Source organism: Rattus norvegicus, chromosome 15, assembly GCF_036323735.1.
Source record: "Rattus norvegicus strain BN/NHsdMcwi chromosome 15, GRCr8, whole genome shotgun sequence".
NCBI classification, from domain to species: Eukaryota; Metazoa; Chordata; class Mammalia; order Rodentia; family Muridae; genus Rattus; species Rattus norvegicus.
Window position 1 is genome coordinate 2,976,224 of NC_086033.1, and position 26,820 is coordinate 3,003,043.

General features: G+C 42.9%; 1 protein-coding gene across 2 annotated transcripts in view; it reads right to left on the bottom strand.

Moving 5' to 3' along the window:
- Adk (adenosine kinase) overlaps window positions 1–26,820 on the bottom strand; it is a 383,203-nt gene that overhangs the window by 63,681 nt on the left and 292,702 nt on the right. For both annotated transcript variants that reach the window (NM_012895.3, XM_006251631.3), the window contains exon 8: window positions 11,927–11,962. In NM_012895.3, the coding sequence (NP_037027.2) occupies window positions 11,927–11,962 (36 nt within the window). The remainder of the gene's footprint in view (window positions 1–11,926; window positions 11,963–26,820) is intronic.

A 26,820-nucleotide genomic window follows, 5' to 3' on the forward strand; every position in this document is an offset into this window, starting at 1 on the left:
ATATATATATATATATATATATATGAAAAAAATCACATACAAAGAGAAACATTTAGGTCAGCAAAAAGCAGGAGTCATGACAGCATTCAACCACTACAGAGAACACAGAAACTGATATTTAAGGAAGTATGACAGACAGGCATGCTGGCACACTCCTATGATCTTAGCACGGGGGTTAGAAGTGAAGGTAGTGGGGTTGGGGATTTGGCTCAGTGGTAGAGCGCTTACCTAGGAAGCGCAAGGTCCTGGGTTCGGTCCCCAGCCCCAGAAAAAAGAAAAGAAAAAAAAAGAAAAAAAAAAGAAAAAAAAACAAAAACAGAAGTGAAGGTAGGAGGATGGGGATTGTGAAACTAGCCTTCTGCTTTTCTGCGCTTATCTTAAAGGGGAACAAGTCTGGTCTTTGACAAGAGAGTGAGTACTGGTGGTATTAGTGGGCAGAATGGGGAAAGTGACACAGAGGAGGGGCCCCTGGCACCTTTATGCCAACAGAATGGCACGGGACGCTAACCAGTCAGAGCAGTGACTGCCTGCTTCATTTATACTTTCCCATCCACTGGCCCTTGCGCTATAACAAAGCTTTTCTTCTCATTCTCAGCCAAAAAGAAAGGCTGAAGAATGAATGAATGAATGAATGAATGAATGAATGAATGAAAACTTTGGAGCTAGGCTATTAGAAACAATTTTAGTACAAATATATTTTACCACTAAAAGATTTTTATGATTACACAAGGTTCATATTTAATGAAGCAGAAGTTTACTATTCTTGGAGCATAGTCTTATGCAGTACATGCAGTTTATTTAAAGTTTAAGAATATTTAAATCTCGTTTGTGTGGATGTAGCCCCGTGGCATGCACGTGGAGCTCAGGGTGGGTTCTGGGTACCGAGCTCAGGCTCTCAGGCTCTCAGGACCTGCCTGCTGACTCGCCATTAAAATCATAAAAGTGGCCATTTAAGACTGATATATACAACATATACAACAGAGAAACTTTTCTAGATTTACCCAACCCTTCTTCCTGTATCCACAGACACAGTGGATGTCAAATCTTTTCATTGCTCGCTCTAGGGTCCCTGTGAGTACACACCTAATCCAAACATCTCACTGTGTATTCAGGATCAACTGCTTACAAGAGATGACTTTATGGAGTGTGAATCCTTTCTCAAAACCTCAATTTCTATCTTCGTAACACTATAGATTTCCAAGTTCACAGCATCTCCCTCTCCTCCTTCTGTCTTTCTCCCTCACATGGAGAACTTTACAACACAGCAAATCCATACTTACCAGGAAGACCTCGAATAACTTAGTAAGCGTCCCTAAGGCTCCATCTACTAACAAAATTAAGAAAATACTCAAAGGGATACAAATTGGAAGGGAGGAAATCAAAATATCACTATTTGCAGATGACATGATAGTGTACTTAAGTGACCCCAAAAGTTCCACCAGAGAACTCCTTAACCTGATAAACAACTTCAGCAAATTGTTGGGGTATAAAATTCACTCAAACAGGCTGAGAAAGAAATTAGGGAAACGACACCCTTCACAATAGTCCCAAATAATATAAAACACCTTGGTGTGACTTTAACCAAGTAAGTGAAAGATCTGTATGACAAGAACTCCAAGTCTCTGAAGAAAGAAATTGAGGAGGATCTCAGAAGATGGAAAGATCTCTCATGCTCATGGATTGGCAGGATTAATATAGTAAAGATGGTCATTTTGCTAAAAGCAATCTACAGATTCAATGTAATCCCCATTAAAATTCCTACTCAATTCTTTATAGGGATAGAAAGAGCAAATTGCAAATCCATTTGGAATAACAAAAAACCCAGAATAGCAAAAACTATACTCAACAATAAAAGGACTCCTGGGGGAAATCACTCCTGACCCCTGACCTCAAGCAGTATTACAGAGCAATGGTTATAAAAACTGCATGGTATTGGTACGGAGACAGGCAGATAGATCAGTGGAACAGAATTGAAGACCCAGAAATGAGTCCACACACCTATGGTCACTTGATCTTTGACAAGGAGCTAAAACCATCCAATGGAAGAAAGACAGCATTTTCAACAAATGGTGCTGGTTCAACTGGAGGTTAGCATGTAGAAGAATGCAAATCGATCCATTCTTATCACCATGCACCATGTATAAAGCTTAAGTTCAAGTGGATTAAGGACTTCCTCATCAAATGAGATACACTCAAACTAATAGAAGAAAAAGTGGGGAAGAGTTTCATTCACATGGGCACTGGGGAAAACTTCCTGAACAAAACACCAATGGCTTATGCTCTAAGATCAAGAATCGACAAATGGGACCTCATAAAACTGCAAAGCAAAAGATACTGTCATTAGGACAAAACGGCAACCAACAGATTGGGAAAAGATCTTTACCAATCCTACATCTGATAGAGGGCTAATATCCAAAATATACAAAGAACTCAAGAAGTTAGACTCCAGAGAGCCAAATAATCTTATTAAAAAATGGGGTACAGAGTTAAACAAAACATTCTCAGCTGAGGATTATCAAATGGCCAAAAAGCATCTAAAGAAATGTTCAACATCCTTAGTTATCAGGGAAATGCAAATCAAAACAACCCTGAGATTCCACCTCACACCAGTCAGAATGGCTAAGATCAAAAACTCAGGTGACAGCAGATGCTGGCGAGGATGCGGAGAAAGAGGAACACTCCTCCACTGTTGGTGGGATTGCAAACTGGACAACCTCTTTGGAAATCAGTCTGGAGGTTCCTCAGAAAATTGGACATTGAACTACCTGAAGACCCAGCTATACCCCTCCTGGGCATATACACAAAAGATGCTCTAACATACAACAAAGACACGTGCTCCACTATGATCACAGCAGCCTTATTTGTAATAGCCAGAAGCTGGAAAGAACCCAGATGCCCTTCAACAGAGGAATGGATACAGAAAATGTGGTACATCTACACAATGGAATATTACTCAGCTATCAAAAACAATGACTTTATGAAATTCGTAGGCAAATGGATTGAACCAGAAAATATTGTCCTGAGTGAGGTAACCCAACCACAGAAAAGCACACATGGTATACACTCACTGATAAGTGGATATTAGCCCAAAAGCTGGAACTACCCAAGATGCAATCCTTAGACCACAGGAAGCTCAAGCAGAAGGACGACCAAAGTGTAGATGCTTCCGTTACTTCTTAAAAGAGGGAAAGTATCCATCTGAGGGGATATGGAAGCAAAGTTTAGAGCAGTGACTCAAGGAAAGGCCATTCAGAGCCTGCCCCACATGTGCCATATATATACACACACACACACACACACACACACACACACACACACACACACACAGCCACCAAAACTAGGTAAGATTGATGTAGCTAAAAAATGCATGCTGAAAGGGACCGGATATAGATCTCTCCTGAGAGACACAACCAGAGCATGTCCAGTACAGAGGTCAATGCTAGCAGCAAACCACTGAACTGAGAACAGGACCCCCTTTGGGGGAATTAGAGGAAGGATTAAAAGAGTTGAAGGAGTTTGCAACCCCATAAGAACAACAATGCCAACCAACCAGAGCTTCCAGGGACTAAACCACTACCGAAAGACTATACATGGACTGACCCAGGACTCCAACCACATATGTAGCAGAGAACAGCCTTGTTGGGGCACCAGTGGGAGGGGAAGCTCTTGGTCCTGGGTTCAGTCCCCAGCTCCGAAAAAAAAAAAAAAAAAAGGAAGTGGCATGCCTAATGTCTAGATTTTAATGCATTTAAGTTATTTGCACTGAGATGGAATTCACTTTTAGGATTTAATAATCAATTTTATGTGGTCCTTTTTTTAAAAACTTGTACAATTACCAAGACAACTCATTCATATTGTTTAGTGGATCTTTTGTTTACTTAAAATTTACATTTTTTTTAATGAGATCTAGCCTCTTTTTTTTTTTTTATTTATTCATTTTATTATATATATAAGTACACTGTAGCTGTCTTCAGATACACCAGAAGAGGGCATCAGATCTCTTTACAGATGGTTGTGAGCCACCATGTGGTTGCTGGGAATTGAACTCATGACCTCTGGAAGAGCAGTCGGGTGCTCTTAACCGCTGAGCCATCTCTCCAGCCCAAAATTTACATTTTTTATCTTATGTATTAGTAATAAATCATTGCCATTTTAATTTTTGTTGATAATAAAGTAACTAATTTGAAAGGTTAAATTAAAAAAAAAAAAAAGAAAATACTCAACCAAAAGATGGGGAGTAACTCAGTGGTGGAGTGCGTGTCTGGACGGGCAAAGTCCTTTTGTCCAACCACTGGGACTGATTCTCCCCGATGGTAATTACCATAACAGGAAAATCAGTAACTGTAAGTTGATAAATATTACTTCAACTAAAAATCAACTGATGCTAAAATTCTTGAACAAAAGAAGGTGTTTGTGCATTCCCAAAGGGGCCTCCTCCACACTACTCACGCACTCCGGGGGAAGTTACAGAGGATAAACCAATCGATAGCACCTTGGCCTGGTGATCAAGGTTAACATCACCAGCAATAAGACTTTGTGACATCATTTAACCTCCCTGATATGATGCTCTCAGAAGGGCCCGTCACTCTGTGGCGTCTCCTGTTAAAAATGTACAACTTCAATTCACTCACAAGAAAGCACCAGACATGCTCAAATAGAGAGGACCATTCTACAAAATGAATAAGCACGGCATCGTGAGTATCAAGGTCACAGACGATGAGGAGAGACGGAAAAACTGCCAAGGGCTGGAAGCTGCTAACACCCAGGACACAAATGTAACACGGGAGGTTCTGTGGTACACTCTCCAACAGGAAACGACGAACTGTGCAGAGAGAGCACTCAGCAGGTCAGGGGCTTGCTGCCAAACCAATGCGTTCAGTCCTCGGAACATACACGGGCAGAGGGGAAGAAACGACCCCCCAGTGTTGTTCTCTGACCTCCACAGGAATGTGCGGACACCCCCACACAAAATAAAACACGGGGATCACTAGTGAGACCGGAATATATCCTGCTTGCATTTTGCACTGATGTATGTCAATTTTCTGATTTCGGTATTAAACTTCTGTTATTTAGGAGTTAACAGTAGGTGAAATGTGTTTTTGTTAAATCTACAGTTATTTTACCGTAAAAAGGTGAAGCGAGACATGGCGGACATGTCTGTAATTCTAGCAGTAGAGAAAAACAAGGCGAAGGATTCTGAGTTTGAGGACGATCAGGGCCACATGGCCAGACCTTATCTTAAAGGTTTCTGCCCCCTGATCACTCCTATCATCTCAGGTCTAGGGGGAAGAGCAAGGAGGACCAACATGAGTTCTAGGTCACCGGGATCCATAGTGAATTTAGGGCCAGCCTGGGCTATGGGGCCTGAGATCCTGTTTGGAAAAAGAAAGAAGGCAGGGCCGGAACGTTGGCCCAGGGGTGGAGACCACTTGCAGGGGACCCAGGCTCGATTTCCAGAAGCTGAAGCACAGGGCTGCTCATACTGCCTGTACCTCCAATTCTAGGGGACCCCAAGCCCTCTGGCCTCTGCAGGCGGTAGCACACATGTGGTGCACAAAGATAAACAGGGCAAAGCAACACAGACATAAAATAAAAGTAAACAAAACCAAAGGAGGAAGGGTTGTGGAGTGGAGGCATGTCCGTTGAAAGAGCTTACTGAAATTACTGCATGCTAATGCAGTAGTAATTTTGTTCCCCTTAAAGATTCTCATTTTAATTCTCCCTAAAACTTTCAATCCTGTAAGATGTTCCTCTAATCCCTAGTAAGGGACTAAAAGATATTGAGTACTTAAAACTCGACTATATATCTAATAAGGAGGAAGAAGATTTCTAGGGGGTGGGGGCGAGAGATGGACACTCAGGGTTGAGCTATGAGTCATTACAGGGCTCTAAAGGGGTCCCGGATTTTAATTTCTCTATACAGTAGGGACTACAACTTACTCAGAAACATTCACTGGGCCCTTCCTACCCTCGGCAGTCGGTCTCTTAGTACGTCTCATCTTGCAGATGAAGAGACTGACTGGAAGGCATCAAGGTTATGAACGGAAGCAGTACAGCCAGGACTGCCGACAGCAAGTCGCCCGCGGGGATCTCAGAGCTCGGAACCACTACTCCCAGGTTCCCCACAGACTGTGCTGCTCTGTGAGCTCTGTGATGTGCCTTGTGCTATTATCACACAAGTAGAGACCGCTCTTCCCCCAACGTTGAGGTATTTGGATACTACTTGGCTTTCATCAGACTCCTTCCAATACGCTAGGACAGGGTGGAGGAAAACACAGGGTTTGTAAGGAAGAGGGCCAGACTTGAGAATTGAGCTCTGCTTGCCCTGGCAGCACCAGTGAGCTGTGCGACGTGGAACAGGCCACAGAGCCTGTTTCACCTGTTGGCCTGACTCAACAACCTTCTCTCAAGGTTTCCAATATCAAATGTACACACTGGAAAGATGTCATAAACTGCAGCATTTTATAATGTGTACAGCTGTGCTTTTCTCAACCATGGATTCCCACAAGTTGCCCTCCGACCTTCATACCCGCACTGTGGTACGTGACACCCAGTGAATGAGTGAACGACGTCTTTTACAAACATTTTCCTCCTCATACTCTCTTGTTTTCATTTCATTTTCACCAAGCAGGTGACACAACTGTTTGTCCCAGTCTGTCCCAGCGGTGGCATTCCCACGCACTGCTCACTCAGTCCTACCATCTTCTGTGACCTGCCAGTCGCCAGTCAGGTCTCAAGCTACCTCCCTCACTCGACTCAACCCAGAGACTCGGGCCTTGTGGAGTACACGGTGCACGGTGTTACCACCGTGTTCCTTCTGGTGTGGAGGCCTCCGTCTCCTTGTTCCCCCTGTTTGAAGTGTGCCTTCTCGGCTGACTGCTTAACAGGCTTTTTTTGTCTTCTGTCACTGCTAGATAGCTCTAGAAGTCAGATTTTAACTCTCTTTCCCTTCTTTAAAAGTTTATTACTGTGGGGGTTGAGGACACACCTCCTCCATGGCACATGGCGGTGGCTCTGAACAGCTTCGAAGCATTGGTTTTTCATTCCTGTGTTTTTTCTGGGTTCTGGGGGGACAGTTTTAGAGAACGATCTGATCTGTGTCTCCTGATCCATTTTGAGAATTGTCCTCCTTTGGGACCCAGACACCCAGGAAAGCACCACTGGATCCCTTGCCAGTAGGACCCGACTTGGGTCTTATTTTCAGAGACAGTGACAGTTTACTGCAATCCTAAAATCTGTACAGAACACAGGAACCTAAGTGTCACTTTAGAGAGGTCCCAGGGGACCATCACTTCCTGAATATGCTGTGCAGATTTTCTCCTCACTGCCGATCAACGCAACTTTTTGAGATGATGCGTATGTATGTTTGCTCTGGGTACTGTCTAATAAAGTAGACATCATGCCCACAGGCTATGGGATACTAGGAATGTGTATAGGTCAGACAGGGTTGAGTGCATTTTGTTTTATTTTTAAAGACAGTCTCACTGTATTGTAGACTGGTATCAAATCCATGGATCCAAGCAATCCTCCTGCCTTAGCAGTCAGGGCAGCTGGTACTGCAGAGCTGCAGGTACTCCCGGCCTTGCCTTTTATTTTATGTAATGTTAAATAATCTTAACTTGAGCAGCCAAGTGTGATCACTGGACCGTGTAATTCTATACTGTGTCATTCAGTGTTACAAGGTGACTGAGTCTCTCTGGCCAGAGAAAGGCTGTGATGCTCGGATGTCCTGGGTAATCAGAAGCTGGCGGAAGGAGGGAAGAGGAATGAGATCACTCTGCTCCCCATGTGGAGAGAGCATTATGCTTTAGACACCTCCAAGAGAAGGAAAATCTCTGCTTGGAGTCATGCTGAATAAATGACTCAATGGTTTGAATTCCTTTCAAAAATTGGCACTTATTTCTGTTGTGGAGACAATGAAAATAGGGAGAGTGACTAAATTTAGGTTTTGGAGGTTTCTTTTCTCATTTTATTTAATTCACATCAATTTATGACAGTTTTTAAAAGGCTTTATAATGAAGCCTGCTTTTAAGTACCTTGTTTTTATTTAGATTCTAACAATGTAAACCTTTAATCAGTTCAGTTCACGAAAAAGAAGACTTAACAGCACACTGTACTCTGAGCTGTTTTTCCAGAATAATAAAAGGCCTCATGAAACTCTTTACCAAGAATTGTCATTTTAAATTCTTAGCAGGTCTGTCATTTAAATCGGGCGCTGTGCAATTTTCTATCACCTAAGTAGAGAAACCCACTCTCCTGCCTGTGCTCTGCCTACCTCCAGCTTCTATCTTTCTCCAGTGCTCTCCTAAGCTGCTGCTTCTTGCTAAAAAAATGCCCAATTCATTTTAAAGATTAAAGATGCTTACAAAAATAAAAGATTATCTAGAATTTGCAGAGAAACCCACCAGGACATCATAAACAATGCCGCAGAGGGTCTTTCCTGATGAATAAACACAGGTTATTTTTAGAGGTGTTGGGCTGGCCTTGTCGGCGGTCACATCACCGATGGCAACGCTCTGTGGTTTTGGGAAAGAATTGGAATTAATGACAGAAAATAAGAGAGGGCAGGGGTGCTGGTAGGAAGGAAGGATGTTTGCCATTCCTTTCCTTCAATCACCCCACTTGTCTTGTTTTCTTTCTTTCTTTCTTTCTTTCTTTCTTTCTTTCTTTCTTTCTTTCTTTCTTCCTTCCTTCCTTCCTTCCTTCCTTCCTTCCTTTCTTTCTTTCTTTCTTTCTTTCTTTCTTTTCAAGGTGTTCCAATATTAAAGTAGGAGAGAGGAAATACAAATGTTTGTCTGGTTTGTTACACTAGACTTGGGGACACTGGGCCATTTTCATAGACAGAAAATTGCTAAGATAAAGTGATTTAGTCTTGTTTTACTCAAGAGCACCACACTCTAACCTATGCTTTCATATTTTTCTCTAATGAAGTAAGACAACATTAATGACATTATAAAAACCACTGGATTTCTCAGCATTCCACACATTGCTTATATTTTTATTAATAACGCTGACTTGAGGCAACTCTGCTCATGGCTCGTAGATATCCTGCACTGCTGCTGATGCTTCTGGGGACCCGTAGAGGGGTGTACGTGCTTCCTGAATCTAACAGCACTGTTGGCATCACTGGTGGAGCTGGGTTCGTGCGTCAGACGGTAACGGGGCGGGTGACTACGGTGATTACTTTGCTTCCATGCTCTAATCCATTATGGCAGATATGACAAAAAGGGAAACCATTTTTTTTTTTTTTTGGGTTCTTTTTTTCGGAGCTGGGGACCGAACCCAGGGCCTTGCGCTTCCTAGGTAAGCGCTCTACCACTGAGCTAAATCCCCAGCCCCGGGAAACAATTTTTAAATCAGTAAATAGGAACTAATGAAAGGTTAATATAGTGCTGCTTAGCAGGAAATAGAGAGTGCAATTTGTCGCTAAGACTGAACGTAAACCAGGTACACTTAGAGCAAAGAGCTCAAGAAGAAATAAGGTCCTGAACAGGCTGACTAACCCCGAAACATCACGGGAGCACTATGAAACTGAGATTTTTACTATATGCACATCATATGCCTGCCTGCAAAACCAGGCGTGAAACCAAATACTTTCTTTAATGATAATACAGCTAACTGACAGTTACAAATTTATATTCTAAAACTTCTTATCTATGAAACATTTGAATTTGTAATAGTTGAGCATATTGGTTTTTAGTTAAGGGGACCTTAGCATCGTTAAAACTTTATGATTTGAGATAGGGTCTTACAAGGTATCCCTGGCTGGCTTTGAACTCACAGATGTCTGCCTGCCTCTGCCTCTAGAGTACATGAATTACAGGAATGTGCACAGTCATGCCTGGGGGCTAAAACTTTAAAAATGACTGAAAGCATTTACATATATTCTCACAATCAAAACACTTGTTTTAGATCTCTCTCTCTCTCTCTCTCTCTCTCTCTGCATACATGAATGCTAACATAGCCTCACATTAAAAAAATTACATTAATTTAGTGTATGTGTTCATGTATATCTCAAAGCTCTAGTGTGGAGGTCAAAGGTCATGGCACTTTTGTCTGCCCAGGCATCTGGTGGCCCCACATTTCATTTGTGAACACTCTCCTGACTCTGTCTGGTCTTCTCCAGCATTTGTCAGTTTGGGAAATTAAATGAGACAAGCAACTTTGGAAATCATTTCTACACTGCTCACTTCTACAATGACTCAAATGTGGTAACACAATGGAAGCAAACGTCTAAGAAGTTAATGGCTGTGTCATTCCCACGTAGCAGACAATTGAGGGCATTCTTGGAGACATGCTCATGGTCTTCCTCTATGATGAGGAGGAGCTGTCTCTCTGGTTTATATGGTCACCATACATGTATATTATTTTGTTTCTTAATGATGAATCTGCTTTTTTAAAAATATATTTATTATATATGAATATGAGTACACTGTAGCTCTTCAGACACACCAGAAGAGGGCATCAGATCCCATTACAGATGGTTGTGAGCCACCATGTGGTTGCTGAGGTTTGAACTCAGGACCTCTGGAAGAGCAGTCAGCGCTCTTAACCACTGAGCCATCTCTCCAGCCCTGAATCTGCTTTTAATACAGTTTATTAATAGTCGTACCACAAATCCACATTTCTTTAGAGTGTTTAAAGCTTACTTAGTATTGTTCAATCAACACACGGTTTCTATACATGTTAGACAATACTGAGTATTCAAATGAGGGTAGAGTTCTTAAATCTTAATTACACTTCTAAAGTTACATGAGTGGGGTGGCTCAGCTGGTAAGGGTGCTGGCTGCCAAACTAGAGGACCTGAGTTCAGTACCCACACCCACAAGGTGGAAGGACAGAACTGATTCCAGGAAGTTCTCCTCTGAACTTCATACATATGCTGTGGCAGGCAAGTGCTCTCCTACCAAATAAATAATATAATTTAAAAAAGTTACTCTAGGGGTTGGGGACTTAGCTCAGTGGTAGAGCGCTTGCCTAGGAAGCGCAAGGCCCTGGGTTCGGTCCCCAGCTCCGAAAAAAAGAGCCAAAAAAAAAAAAAAGTTACTCTAGTCATATAATACTACAAGTTGATGTATAAATCAGAGCATTTGACATTGTTCTGCCTCACTATCGCAGCCGTCAAAGACTTGGTTAATTGTCTGTCAGTTGACCTGGGTTCAGACTGAAGCTAGTGTTTCCTGACAGTCAACTGAAGACAGTGTTATGCAGACAGAAACGTGGTCCTCACTGTGTCTCGATTTTGCCAACAACAAACCACATGGAGTTTCGAATCTTGACAAGATCATCCTTCTATTAGGTAAACAGAACCGAGACCAGAAAACTAAGGCTAATTATCAGTATTTTCCTTACAAAAAAATTATCCCATGTTATTTTTAAAAAGATGAAAAGGAGACAAGACTCAAATAAGACGTTCATAAGCAGGACTGAAATTAATCAGCCCCTAACAACTGGTAAGTACGACCTTAGGAAATGAGTTTGCATAATGCTAATCTACGTGGGATAGGGCTGAGCTTATTCAAGTGACACTATGGCTCACTCTTCCTCTTGCCCCACCACTGCTTCGGCACCGAGGTCTTATGAAATGTGATGCCAGCTAATGAGCTAGCTTTTTAACTGAGCAAACTGACAGGGCCCCATATCTGCAGAGGCAGCTTGAAACTGTGCCCAACCTCTTGGCTTCCCAAGAGGCTTTTCAAAATTCAATAAGTAACATCTGTAGGCAATGTTGGGTGCAGACCTAGCAGAGTGCGTCATAACACTGTGCTGGCAGAACAAAGAAACCATGACGACTGCCAAGTTTCCATGGCAACTGCAGCGAGGCTTGAGAGTATAATAGCACATCAATCACTGTCCAAAAGAACTTCATTATCAGCTAGAAAAAACCTTTAGGATCTGTTTAGTGTGCAATTGTGGGTTAACTCACCTCAAAGCCTTGCTCTCTAGCAAAAGTGGCAGCCTCCTGGAAACAAAAAAAAAAAAAAAAAGGACAGTTAATTATAAAGTGCCAGATAATGAAGAAATAATTCATTTTGAAACTTGGCCTTCTTTTTTACACAATTATCTCAATATCCTCACATAGATTAATTTTTATATTTACCCTAGAAGCATTTCCTTTTTGTCTTGGCATGAAAAACAATGGGCCGCGTGGTGTCAACACACTTCGCCAGCCAGAACAGGGGGGAAGCGGCGTGTGTTTGCACAGCGGCTGCCAATGCGTTCAGGTGTGCTGACTTCAGTCAGGAAGCAACGACACTCACTTGAAACCCGAGGACCATGCCGGTGGCTCCATTTGTAATTAACGAAGTTCCTCTCAGAAAGCCCTTCTGAGACAGGAGCGCCTCCTCATCCATGTATAGATGCGGAAAACAATTATTTCCCAACCCCATGTGAAATTTATAGAGACAGGGGTCACCGGTGGTTCTTAAGAGTCACTGGGTGAGAGGATGGCAGGGAACCAGCTCTTCCCGTGGATTGCACGCTGGTCACGGGGAGCAGAGTGTAACTTCATAATGGAGGGGGGTCAAGCTGTCACCATGTGACAGTGATCAATCCTGTCTGTTAGCCTCCCTCATGGTGGGACCACCAAACATTCTGTGCCTGTCATGATGGAAAATGGAGTTCACTGTACCAACCGGCAGGTATTCTGGCCAAAACATCTTCACACCAATTCACCAAAACTTTAGTCCAACAACTTGATGTATGAGGGAAGAGAGAAACGAATCAGACAGTGAACAAATCCGTAAGATGACACATATTTACGGGGCAAGTATTGTTCCTTAATTAAAGGGAGGGGACATGAACAAAACCAGCATACAGCTGCATCTTATTTTAAACCAACCCGCTGTGAAAGGCGTTTGAACAGAGGTGAATAGAAGATCAGAAGATAGGAGGAATTATTAGTTTGATATTAGGAATGATCAGTATGATAAGGAAAATGTCTTTACCTTTCAGAGTTGTGTCCAGAATTATTTAAGGATAAAATGTCACACATAGAATTTGTAACTTGGAATACTTTGGGGGAACAAAAGGGAGCAAATTTGACAAAATACTGACGACTGTGAAACCTAGGTATATGATAATCGGGGTGAGTACATCCACTCTGTGTACCTCTCACCCCCACCCTCATGGGGGGGTCTTGCTATTTAGCCCTGGCTGGTCAGAAAATGTTACGCAGGCAAGACTCGCCACAAACTTGTATAGATCCACCTGCTTCTGCCTCCCAAGTGCTGAGATTAAAGGTTTGGGGAGGGGTTGGGAATTTAGCTCAGTGGTAGAGCGCTTGCCTAGGAAGCGCAAGGCCCTGGGTTCGGTCCCCAGCTCCGAAAAAAAAAAAAAAAAAAGGTTTGGGGCACCACACCTGGCTTTGGTCTAAGAGGAAAAGGTTACAAAAGTTAATACTTAAAAGAATGTTTAAGAATTTTAATACCCAATGTTCTTCTAGCCTTTATATAAATGAGCGCAACTTAATGAATATTATGACATACTCTAATGCTTTTCTAACAGGCTTCTGAAAGACAAAAACAAAACAAACCACCCCTGAACCAAAAAAACACCCGCAATCTATGGAAGTAAATCTTTACGCTTTTACTGTTTAGCTTGTGCATTCGTTTTAATTTTAGGACTGATAGAAAATGGAGGCAACGCTACTTTTCATTTCTACTTTCCTCTTGAAAGTGAAAAAAAAAAAAAAAAAAAAAACTCCAGACAACTGTCAAGAGTCTCTACATCTCAACTTACATTCCTCCAAAATTATCTTTGCCAAGAGATATTAATAGAAGGACGGGATTTGGGCCCAAGTAGTGAGCAGATCCAAGTCAACGAGAACGACTGCTGCACCAAACCATGTAAGGCAGAAAGTACAGTCAGTGCCTCTGAAGTAAGTGTGCATAGTCCCTCCATGCTGAGGGAAATACTAAGATACACGCATGTACTCATGGTCCTCTACAGTAACAACACATCTGGAGAACCTATACTTTTGGGGTGTGGAAAGGTCAAAATGGGTGGTGATAGTTGAACGGCAGAGTTAACAGGAAGTCTTAGGCTCAGTGTGGAACCTCATTCATTAGAGAAACGGCGGGCTGGCTGGTGAGCCACCGTTGACAATGACACACGCACATTCGCAAACACTTGATGGATGGCTCAAGCAAGTAAGGCCACTCTCTTTCCTATTTCCTTACAAAACAATGTCTGTACTTGACAAAGTCAGTAATATCTGCTGGCTGAGATATCAAGGCAAGTAATAAGGTTGGAAAGATATCAATGTGTTTTTTACTAAGCTGTCACAAATTAAGTAAACGAACTCTTAGACAAATAATGCAACTGAATGGCTCTGCTGAGAACTACTACTTATTAGTTTAGATTTATTTGTTTTCTGTGTGAATGTTTGCCTTACACGTATCTTTGTGTACCATGTGCATAGTTGGAACGCAGAGGTCAGGAGAGGGCATCAGATCCCCTGGAACTGGAGATACCAATGGTTGTGAGCTACTGTGTGGGTGCTGGGAACCCAACCTGGATCCAAGAGCAACAAGTACTATTAACAAGTAAGTCATCTCCCCAGCCCCTAAGAAGTACTTTTCATGCCCAGCCTGGGCTACAGCGAGTTCCAGGACACTGGAAAGGAGCGAGGGGGCTTCGGGATACTTAAAAGAAAGGGAATCTGTGGAATTAGAATTGCACCATGACAGAAAGACTGAAAGTCCATATGTAGGAGCTAAACTGAGGCAAAGAGCAGTGCTGGGAACTGAACTCAGGGCCTCAGGGTGCTAAAAGTGCCACATTACCAAGTTAAATTCCAAACCTGGAATACTGTTTGTATGCAAAAGTTTCTTAGGTAGCACAGGCTGGATTTGAACACTTTAAATCTCCTGGCCATGAGCACTGGGATCATAGAAGTGTGTCACCATTCCTGGCTATATTATTTTTTAATGCCAGCTTTTTTGTCTATATACTAATAAACTAACTGTAACTTGGTAAATTACAGAATGGCAAGAATGTATAAAATATATTTATTATGTATTTTTTCTTTTAGTCAGGAGCTCCCTAAGTTGGTCTGAATCCTGGTATGTGGTCTGAGCTGGCTTTGAGCTATCTCTGTTCCTGCCTCCATCTCTCAAGTGCTGGATTTTAGGCTGTGCCACACCGCCTTAGGGCATTTGCACACGTGTGGCTTCGGAGGGGCACGCTTAGGAAAAGCCAACTCGATTTGCTATCTTAGTGCCTCTTCACACAGGCTTGCTGAGCCGTGCCCTATCTTCAGAGCAGCGAAGGCCTTGCTTTGTGCCTTACAATGATCTTATCTTCTGGCTTCCTCTCACCTTCCTTTGATCTTGGACTGGAGCCCCCCAAGTCACACCATTAGAGCTGGCAGCTGTCTCCCATTGCTGTGGACTCTTGTCACGCTAACCTCTGATCTGAGGGTGTGTGTGGATGCAGTGATGGAACGGCATTTACTTTTTCCCCCTCTTAGCAAAACAAACAAAACAACAGAGGGGAACGGTTTGACCCAGCAAGAATTTTAAGCAGAATTTCTGCTCTCAGCTTCACTGCAGGAAAGAGCAGAGAGAAAAAGGTATTAGGTCAGAAGACAGGGAAGAAGGAGTGAGCACGGGTGGGTGGTGGGCAGAAAAGTAAGGCGGGTTCCAAGTGAACTGATCACACTAAATTGAAGGGGACTCGTTAGTGTGCCATTGCCCTGAAAGTGAGAAAAGAAAACAAGCAAGTCCCCATCTGTGCTGCCCCAGGGCGCCTCGTACTGCTTCACAAATCCAATGAAGCAGTCAGGTTAAAAATCCAGCCACCGAGTGGCTGTGACATGTGGGGAGCAGCTAGCGCAGACTGGAGAAGCGGTGTAGTTCCTGGTGCAGGTGATTATCTGTGTGATAATCATGGCATTTACAGGCTTTCCGTTTTAGATCTGACATAGAAAATCACAAAGGAGGAGGGATTAAGAAGATAGACAACTGACTCGGAGGCTCCCCTGCTCCCCTGAGAGAGAGGACAGCACCTCCATCGGTGCATGGCAAGCAGCACAAGCAGAACTAACTAGGCCTGGGAAGGCCCTTTCTGACCAGCCTGCAGTTCACACTCCCACCATTATGCTGTCTCAGAGACAGGTCAGGTTTTCAGAACCCCACTGTTGGATGAGCTGTAACAGAGCATCATTTCTGACGAAGGAAATTCGTACGTCTTTTGCAATAACAGAGTCTTTCTTTCCTTCCTGGAATGAGTATTGTCAGTGAAGTGACACATAATTAGCATCTTCCTGTTGTCCACACCAAGCTGCTTAGGAGCTGCCAGAGGCTCATGGGTTTACCGCCCAGTCTTGAAGCGTGGTGATCAAAAAGCACCACATATGGATTTTAAGTGAGGTTTAGCAAACATTAGCCCGGCTATTAAAAAAGTACAATCCTAGGCCAGGTGTGGTGACACATACACCTCTAGTTCCAGAGCTCAGGAGGCAGAGGCAGGCAAATCTCCATGAGTTTGAAGCCTGGTCTGGTCTACACAGTGAGTTCAAGGACAGCCAAGGGACAGAGAAACCAGTGTTTCAAAAAACCAAACCAAACCAAACCAAACCAAACCAACCCAACCCAACCCAACCCAACCCAACCCAACCCAACCCAACCCAACCAAAAACAAGACCCCACCCCCCACCCACAAAGGATAATCCTCAGATTATCTGAGAGAAAGGTACGTAGGTATTTGTGTGCACAAAAGACAATGGTTTCTTTTATTATCAACTGATGAGAAGACTTTTATTTTGTCTAAAGCACCCAAGTTCTTACTTAAATAAAGCAGAATTAATGGAACTGATATTTAACTAAAACTATGATCTGTTCACGCTCATTTCAATCATTTGTAACCAGTTATTATAGAAATACAATTTCTGCATCTTGGCCTGAAGTCATTAGAATTTTCCAAACCATTATTACAAGGAAGGCTTTCTTTTCCTCTTCTTTCTTTTCCCTTTGGTTACTTAGGATTTCCTAGATGGATGGGTGTGTCTATTAACCTGCATTATTTAGCTTATATCTTGATCTTCCTACTTTCTGTGCTGCACTTCAAGACAGTGGACCACGGTCAGAGCTACCACCTGCGTGTTACCACCCTGCGCCTGCATCTCAGACATAAGGGGTCCTGGGTGTAGACGGAAGCAGAGAGGGGAAGGAAGGTTCAGGTTAGACCCACAGACAGCAGCACACCCATCTGAAGCACCAGTCTGATATCACACAGAAGACTCAAGTGTCTGGCAGTGTGGCTCTCACTGGAATCCCCTCCACCTTTACCCTGGTCCTGGGGGTTGAGAGGAAGACACCCAGGGAGAATGGGGCACCAGACCAATGCTTCCTTTTCACGTGATTCACCTTTATCAGAAAAAATTTACTCCTAAATATGGATTTAGACTAAGAGCAACATTTCTTCCTAACTAGGAAATAACCTGTACGAAGAATTGATTTCTTGGCATCAGCGTTTCCAATTTCCAGGTCATGTGTTATTCTAGGCTATGGCACGCTTTCTGGGGCTACAGCGAGAGTTTTAAGTAGTGCTGGAATACTCAGGTGACAAAAATATCGAGTTAAAGTCCAGTGAGGTCACAGTTAAAATCACTGTGAGGTCTGTAATACCTGTGGCATCCACGCACCTCCGAGTCACACTGAAATTGAAGGATAAATGCCTGTTGTTCTTTTATATATCACATACGGCAGAGGAGAAAGACATGTTGTGCAAGCTTCTGAATGCTTTCTTGTGCTGTTCTTCAGATGAACTACATTTCTCTGTGCTGTCTATAAAATCACTTATATGTTTCCATACGCGATTGCATTAGTGCTAACAGGTCAAACATTTTACTGTTACCAATGAGGGAAAGCTTTAATTTGTAAGAAAGTGAAGGCTGGAAAACTGTTAAGTAGCATTTGGGCCTGGGAACTGCTCTTAGAAAGAAATTTCATTCACAAAAAAATGTCTGAACTGGCTTTTCCGAGGAATATAATGTATAACTTTTGGAGATTTCCAGACTGTGCTCTGACATTTATTACCATATGCTTCCTGTCTGCAGAATGCTGAATAGAAATATTATTTAACGTTTATCGAGTGCCAGAAACTCTGTGGGCCAATGTGTAACTATAAAGACAGACATGGCCTCTGTCCAAACGTATACAATAAAAAGTAGATAGTCAGTATATAAATTATGCCTCTATTAATGAAACTAAAAAAACATTTAGGAGACAAAACACAAGCCAAAAAATGGACCTCAGTTCACGAGGCTTAACCCTTCACAGCGTGGTTTATTAGTTAAGCTAATTTCACTACGTTAGAAGAAGGAATTGCCCATTTTCACCTTTAAACATGTTTGATTGTGGCAAGTGAGGTCAGCAGGAATTTCGCCCCGATGTAAGTCTGGTTATCTACAACAGTGACTTTTAGAACAATTCAAGCTTTCACAAGGTGGAAGTGGCCTGGGTGTATGGCAAATGTACTTGTTGTGGGTATGTATATATGTGCGTGCATGCGTATAGGAGCCACAGTTCCATGATGGGTGTCTTTCCTTGGTGACTTTCCCCACTAACTTTTTGAGACAAGGGCAGACTCTCACTGAACCTGAAATTCATCAGTTTGACCAAGATGGCTGACCAGAGGACCTGGGCTCAGTTTTGTGCACCTACAGCGTGGCTCCCAAGCACTTGCAACTCCAGTCCTGGGGGTTTTGATTCTCCTTTCTGGCCTGTGCAGGAGTCAGGCTCACACATGGTGCATACATGCAGATAAACATTCGTACATATAACTAAAATAAACAACTCTTTAAAGAGAATGAGGAGAGGTCAGCTGAAGAAAACCCTCATGGAGTATTAGGTAATTCATCTTATTTAAAAGGAGGGCGTGGGCTTCATCTTACGGGCTCTGAGTCATTTGTTTACTCAACAAATGCCAACCTCTTCCTTTGTCTCAGGTCCTATAACAAGTTGCTTTCACTTCACAGACAGGAATATAAGGATTCGACGAGTATGCCCGAGGCCTCAGAGGTGGTTAAGCATGAAGGACTGCATCTAGGTTTGTGGCTGATATGATGCATTATTAGTCTGCATGCAGGAGGGCACGAGTGTGCGTGTGTACGGGTGTGAGGGGCGGGGCATGCCATGGTGTAGGTCAGAGGCAGCTTCTGGGATGATGGATAGATGAAAATGACTTTGCTGATGTCTGAGAGTTCCGTACTTTCTACCCTTTCCTAGGAAACCTCCTTGGAGCTTCATTGCACGTTTTCCTTCACTTCCTTTGCTGCGTTTCTACTGCGTGTCTGCGTTTGCTTAGTGCCCAGAAGACCAGTAACTCAGTTCTCCACCTTTTAATTGGTTCCCCTTTCCATCCAGAGGGCTGGGTATAGGTGGGGGGTGGGTTTCTCAGATCTTCTGTGTTTGATATCATCATCAGATATCCTGCTGTACTCTCTGAGTCCTTTTGACAAGTCCCAAACTTTGCCACATCCGATCTAAACCTGTAAGACCCAGCTTCTCAGTCCTGCTCCCACACAACCAGCTCGTGCCGGTACTAATTCTTGCGAGTGTGAGTACCGTAGTCTACCACCTGGGTACTAGCATGAGTCTCACCAGGTTGGAATGTGTCCTTGTACACAGTAGTGGTTTGTCTTTGCATACAGGTTTTCTACTCAGATTTTTACTATTCCCTTACATATGTCCCATGTGCCAGTCAAACCAGACTGCTTGCTAGTCTCTCTCTACCATGCCCCGGGCCCTTTTCCTCCTCCACCAAGCTGCCTTGCACTTGTAGGCACTAAATGAATTAGAATACCTTCAACCACTCTTGTCAAATTTCTACCCATCCCTCCAGGGTTAGTTCAGCCATCTTTCTCTTAATGGAAAGCCTTCCTGAATTGTTCATGAGTGGCTTCTCACAGTGAATAAGGATTTTGCTCATGTTGTAAAAGCTTCTCAAACTGGCAGTCATGAAAACATAGCTATTTGTATTATAGATAGCTTATCTTTCTTACTGGACCTTTGTCTGTGGTGCAGAAACTCCTTTCCCCATTTGCATAAAGAGATAACAAACCCCGGTTGACTTCCCAAGTGATAAGGACGGAAAAGACAAGTCTCCAGGCTGCCACCATACACTGCCATGGTTTCCGGTTCTGTTTTTAAAAATGTCTTTTTATTTCATTAATTTTTTTTTAATTAAAGACAGGATTTCACTATGTAGCTCAGGCTAGCCTAGACTAAGTTCTCTTTCTAAATGAATAAACAAATCAGTCTCCTGAGAAGGCACAGCACAAAACGGAAGAATGTGCATTAGAATGAGTTTAGTTGGCAAATCTAATGTCTTTGCTAAAAAAGTAAAAGGTCCTTTCACTCTTACAGCTGTGACTTACAAACCTGGGGGACTGCTGGGTTGCTGTGTTTTGTGAGGGTATTTCTGTAACCCAGATTTCCTGCCACACCTATCGGTGTCCTGCTTTTGAAAGCCACCTGAGGAGTTAAGGTATATGCTTTACTTCCAAGTATAAAATCAGGGGACTGGATTTTCCCATATGAATGCTAGAGCCTGAATTTGCATTATTACAGTCACATTTTCAAGGTTGCTTGCAGGCTATGACGGACAGTGGACACCAAAGAGAACAGCACAGAAGAATAAGGGTAAAGGTTTGTTACAGAAGTATCGAAACATAACATGCTGGACTTGGTGTGGTGGTTTGAACAAGAATGGCCCCGTAAGTTCACATATTTGAATATTTAGTCCCTAATTGGTAGGACTGTTTTGGAAGAATCGATGACTTTGTTGGAGAGGGTGGGTCTCTGAGGGTAGGCTTCGAGGCTTGAAAAACTCAGGCCTCCCAGTGTCATCCATCAGTCCTGCCTCTTGCTTGGGGGGTAAGATGGACGCTCTCCACCACTGCCTCAGTGTCATGCCTGCCGCCATACTCCCTGCCACAGAGATCACGGACTCACCCTCGGGAAGTGTAAGCAAGCCTCTATTTAAATGCTTTCTCGTTTAATCTGCCTTGGTCGTGGTGTCTCTTCAGAGCAACAGAATAGTGACTAAGACAAGATGGTGCTGTAAAACATTTTACTTTGTGTGTGCACCTTGTTTGAGAGAGTCTTTCAATGGACTGGACCCTCAGAGCCCGCCTGGCTGGCTGGCCAGAAAGCTCCAGGGACTCTCCTATTCTCCCTCTTCAGCACTGGCATAATGAGAAGTGCTGACACGAATGGCCTCTACAATAGGGATCTGAATGCAGTTCCTCATGCTTATGGAGGAAGCACTTTACACACGGAGGCATCTTCTTACCACAACTTACCAATAAATTCTCTTTCTGGGTGACGGCCTTACATTACCCACTGCTAACCGGTGATGGTGACCTACATCCATTTTGAAAAGACGGCAAAGAAGGAAGTTACAGCAGAGCAGAGATATGCTATTGAAACGAAAATGATAAACCAGGGCTGGCCATGCAGCTTATAGCAGTAGGACGCTAGTCTAGACAGTGATAAACAGTTTAGGTCACCAACACGAAGCCTCAAGATCTGTTCCATCTAGGATTTTCAAAAGCATTCCAAATCTCCGAGCGTTACAAAAGAAACTTTCTGAGCAGCTGTAGAATGCAATGTGAACTCTCATTAATATCCTCAAAGTAAAATACATCACACTCACACTATTTACTGAACGTGTTATACTTAGAGCTGGTGTTGGACATTTGATGAGTGCCCTAATCTATGCGATCGCCGAGACAGTGTTGGCCTTTATGTGATACTCCACAGGCATTACCTAGAATCTCTTGGATACGATGATGAATTTGATGGACGTGTGGGTGAGTGCACTGTGGAAGGGCACACATCCAAGTAAGGTAAATGTGGTATGTAGGGTCCACGTGGAGGGAAGAGGGAAAGTTCTACAACGACAGACAAGGAAACATAACAAACAATCCATTTTAAACAAGGAAACATAAAAACACCAATTTTCATGATATAAATAATGACTTTCAGGTGAAAATCTTTTCTAACTCTAAAATTCAGTGACCATAAGATGGATTTTGGGGGGGGGTGGGCTTTAACAGTCATAGATAATTAAGGAAGGTCCCCTAAGGAAAAGTCTGTAGACTAAGAAGTAACTGGCCTATATTGAACAGATTTAAACCCTAGTATCTGTAAAAGGTAAAATAATACTTTAAAAGATGGCAGGAAAAGGCTCATTTACTTCTTTCTAGAAACCAAAACACAAGAAATCTTTCTCTTCATTCATGGATACTTGAAACCAACTCTTGCCAAGAAAAACAAATTGCATGTTGGAAAATATGACTCATCACCGGTCTTCAAACTTACATTTAATAATTAGGTTGCAGTTTGAAACGATGTGCTGACTCCCATGAGGGTTAAACACAAGCTCGGTAAAACTCTTTAACTTCACAGATGGCGTTTGGATGTAGTCACAAGTAGAAACGAGAGCCGTGTGGGGGAGGGATGACTTAGGAGACATGTAATGGAGGTAAAATAAAGACCCAGGAAACCAGAGGACCACGGGGAGAGGGACACAGGAAAAGGCTGAAGGTGGACACTGTGGCAGCGTTTCCGTGGTTCGAGTCAGGAGGCAAGTGCTCATAAATTCTACATCATGCATTTCTCATTTGATGGAACGGACTCTCAAAGCTATAATAAAAGATGAGGCACCTGTCGTTTAAGAGGCAGAAATTACTACAGGAGAACTTTGTGCCAATTCTCAAGGAGTTTTAAAACATATGGAACCAGGCGCCACACGACTGCAAGTTACAATTTGCCCTTTATTCCACAATCAATTTGGATTTTATTTAACTGTCGTTTAAAAGTTTTATTCCAGCTTAATTTTAATCATATCCATTAATCTAGGAAATAGAACTGCAAGTGAGGTCTTATTACATGCATTGTTATACGTCCTAAGAGCCAGGCTAATGCATATTTTCCTGATCAGAACTTTTTTAAAAGTCTCCGGGACCATAGGCAGCTGTTGGAGTCCGTGTGTTGCTTACTTAGCTTTTAAGGAACAGTCATGTAAATGCTGTTTTGAAGGCAAATGCTACAGGCAAATGCTAAGGAGATGACAGTGCTCTGGGAGAACGTAGATATGCCACAGGACCAAGCAGGCAGTGCTCTCAGACAGTGATTTGTTCCCTGTCTTCCCTTTTCTGATTGTGTTTCACCCAACAGCCTAGCACCTGGGGCTTTTAGAACTATCCTTTAAATAATTTAGAGTTCCGCAGCTGAATGCCCATTTTTTTCTCCATGTTACTAATACTTAGCATTTATTTTTTTCAGGGCTTCTGGGTACAGACAGGGAAGAACAAAAGAGTGAGAAGCCTGTTCAGAGGGAATGACAGAAAATATCTAGAACAGAAAGTTACTGAAGTGTCCAGCTGTGACCAAGATGGCTTTTGTTTTAGGAAGTAGTCGATTCCCTGATTTCAAGAGCTGACATGGTTTAACATCAGACAGCCAGAACACATGGGGAAAGTGGACAGTAATTCACACAATAATTTGTGTGAGATCTTTGATGGGGAGAGACAGTAAGTGCCCCCAAATAGGGAGGTTTCTTAATTAATTTAGCAGCAGTAAAATGTAAAATCATGTTTCATTTGAAGAAAATAAGGTTAAAGTAACTTTTTAAGCCAGCAGAAAGAATGAAGACAGGTAGCCTCAGGAGGTAGGACGTAGGAGGACCCTCCAGAATGTACCAGAGATCTGGGAGGTGAGAGACTCTCAGGACTCAAAGGGAGGGACCTTAGATGAAATGCCCTACAGTGAGAACTTATAGAGCCCACCTCCAGCAGAAAGACAGAGCATCAAGTGAGGGATGGGGTTGCCATTCCACAATCAAAAACTCTGACCCATAATTGTTCCTATTTGAAAGAACTTCAGGGACAAAAATGGAGAAGATCCTGAGGAAAAACAGGTCCAGCGACACGCCCAAAGTGGGATTCAGACACTATTACTGAGGCTATGGAGTGCTCACAAAAAGGGGCCTAGCATGATTGCCCTCCGAAAGACCCAACAAGCAGCTGAAAGAGTCAGATGCAGATATTTGTACCCAACCAATGGACGGAAACTGCTGACCCCTGTGGTTGAATTAGGGAAAAGCTAAGAGGAGGCTGAGGAGGAGGGCAATCCTGTTCGAAGACCAGCAGTCTCAATTAACCTGGACCCCTGAGATCTCTCAGACACCACTAACCAGGCAGCCTACACCAGCTGATATGAGGCCCCCAACACATATTCCGCAGAGGACTGCTGGGTCTGGACTAACCTTCAAGAGACTGGGGGCCCCAGGGAGGGGAGAGGTCTGGTGGGGTGGGGAATGTGGAGATATCCTTGTGTGACGATGGGGGTTGGGGTTGGGGTTGGGGTGTGGTGGTATGGGATGTGGAACAGTCAGAGGGTGGACCAGGAAGGAGATAAATAAAAAAAGACATAATGTGAAATTAAATTAAGAACAAAACAAACAGAAAAGGGCTCTGTACAATTCCAAGTGATAATCATGTGACCAAGAGTTTGATCTAGCACATTGTATGAACATTAGAAGATGATACCAACATGGTTAGAAAATTCAAGGGATATTATATGTAATGGGAAAAAAAAAAAGGAAAGTCAGTTGGAAATAGCTTGTTGAAAACAAAGATTTCTGTGCTGGGAAGAAAGAGAGTAGAAGCACAAAGCAAAATGTGTTAGAGGATGTGGACAGAATCCCTGACCAAGCTCGTGGGTCATAAAAAGAACTGACAAAGCATTGTTGATCTTCTTTGGGTTGAGGAGATTTTCAGGTCTGCAAACATTATGCAGAGCGCGGTACCATGCTATCTTTCTTAGATGGAACTCTTCTGGGAGATTGCTGAGAGTCTAAGAAAAACTGTGAGAAGGCATGGATGCAGGTAGAGATGGGGGGAACTCGTAAGCAAGACGGCTAATTTCTAGATGCTTCTTGGGGAATAAGGACACACTCCCTGTCTATCTGTGTGTGTGCGAGTGTGTGTCCGTGTGTGTCCACACATGTGCATCTGTCCATGCCCATTAGCACATTTTACATTTTCATCAAAAATACCTTATCTCTTGAAATAAAACTAAGAATACTTACACAACAATTTGGAACCCAGACTCAAGAAAGCTGTTTGGGGACACCTTACACTGACTATAGGCAGACTTGCTGTGGTAATCCATTTTATCACCCATGAGGCACTGACCATGTATAAAGAGGGGACTATAGCAGCAGGTTAATTCCGGTGGACTGAGCAGGTTTAGTGATGCAGATGAACAAGGAATATCTGAGAGTGACGTTTAAATGGAAACCTAAAGAGTAAGTTGGTTAGGTTAATAACACTGAATTAACAGGACAAAAGGGAGTGAGAACAGAAGGGAGAACATGGACAAAGGGCCTTTGAAAGAGAAGAAAGGGGCACAGTGGCTGGAGAACGGTAGGTAGGAAGACAGTTGTAGATACTGAATTTTGTTCTACATGGAAAACAAGACAAAAATCAGAAAAACTAAACTAAATACCTTTAATACGACACAATCAAAGAAAACTATTCAACGAATGTAAAGTAAATGCAGAAACCACATTTACGTTGCCCTTGACCTAGTTCACAAGGTCACTTTAACATTATGGAGGAGAAAATATGATGCGAGTGTACTTGACACAAGAGACACCCATTCCATTTCTTGCCAAAACAGACATTTATTGAAAGCATACGCACTATATTAAAAAGGATCCTAAAGTTTTATGCGCCAGATTTGATAAGCGATCTAATTTATATTCTGGCATTTAGCTGGAAGCCAAGATTTGTGATGCAGCCACACAGTAAGAACTTGATCTTTCCCTGTTCTTGAATAGTGTCATTAGCAATAGTGGACATTAGCAATCCCTGCTAGCTCAAGCTGGGTCCCTAAGGTAAAACAAAGAGGTTAGAGGTCAAGGGCAAGGCGACGAAGGACAGCAGAGAAACTGCTCACCAGCCAGTGTGTGTGCAAGCACTGCCCTGTATTCAAGCCCTTGGACCCAGTCCTAAGCTAGAACCACCAATGCTGTCCACTAGCTGTCATTAATATGCTGGCTCTGAATTAAGTGCTCTATGTAAATATTAGAGAGGGGGATAACAGAAGGCCCCTAGAAATGATCCTGGGGAATTAATGGAATAGCACTCACTAAGCACCCCTAAACCTCCCTGACGATACTGTAGGGATACACAGCACCCCTAAACCTCCCTGACAATACTGTGAGGACACACAGCACCCCTAAACCTCCCTGACAATACTGTAAGGACACACAGCACCCCTAAACCTCCCTGATGATACTGTAGGGACACACAGCATTCCTAAACCTCCCTGACAATACTGTAAGCCACCAGGGTTGGTGTCCCCCCCTCACTTCCTTTGTTTTTGTTTTTGTTTATTTTTAAACTAGTCTGCTCATCATGACATGCAGAACTGCCAGGCTCACAGCGGGATTTAAATATTCATTTGACTAAGACATGTTTTGGGGGAACCTAAGGAAGGTGGCGGTATTGTAATGGGCTCAAAAGCACCAGACAGAAATAGGCAAGCACACTACAACCTCATATGTCAGTTCCTCTGAAGGGAGAACGCCATCAAAGGCAACATTCCAAGGGAATTCATCAAGGACAGCCATAACACAGATTCGGGGGAGCCGGGCAAGAAGGAAGCGAGGACGATTTGCCACTCATCCATAGATGACCTCTTTTTTCTTTTATATTTAAAATAAAAAAAATTTTTAATGTGGATTACAGGAAACCAAGCACAGAAGACGAGGAGCAAGGTCATCAGTTCACACGAAATT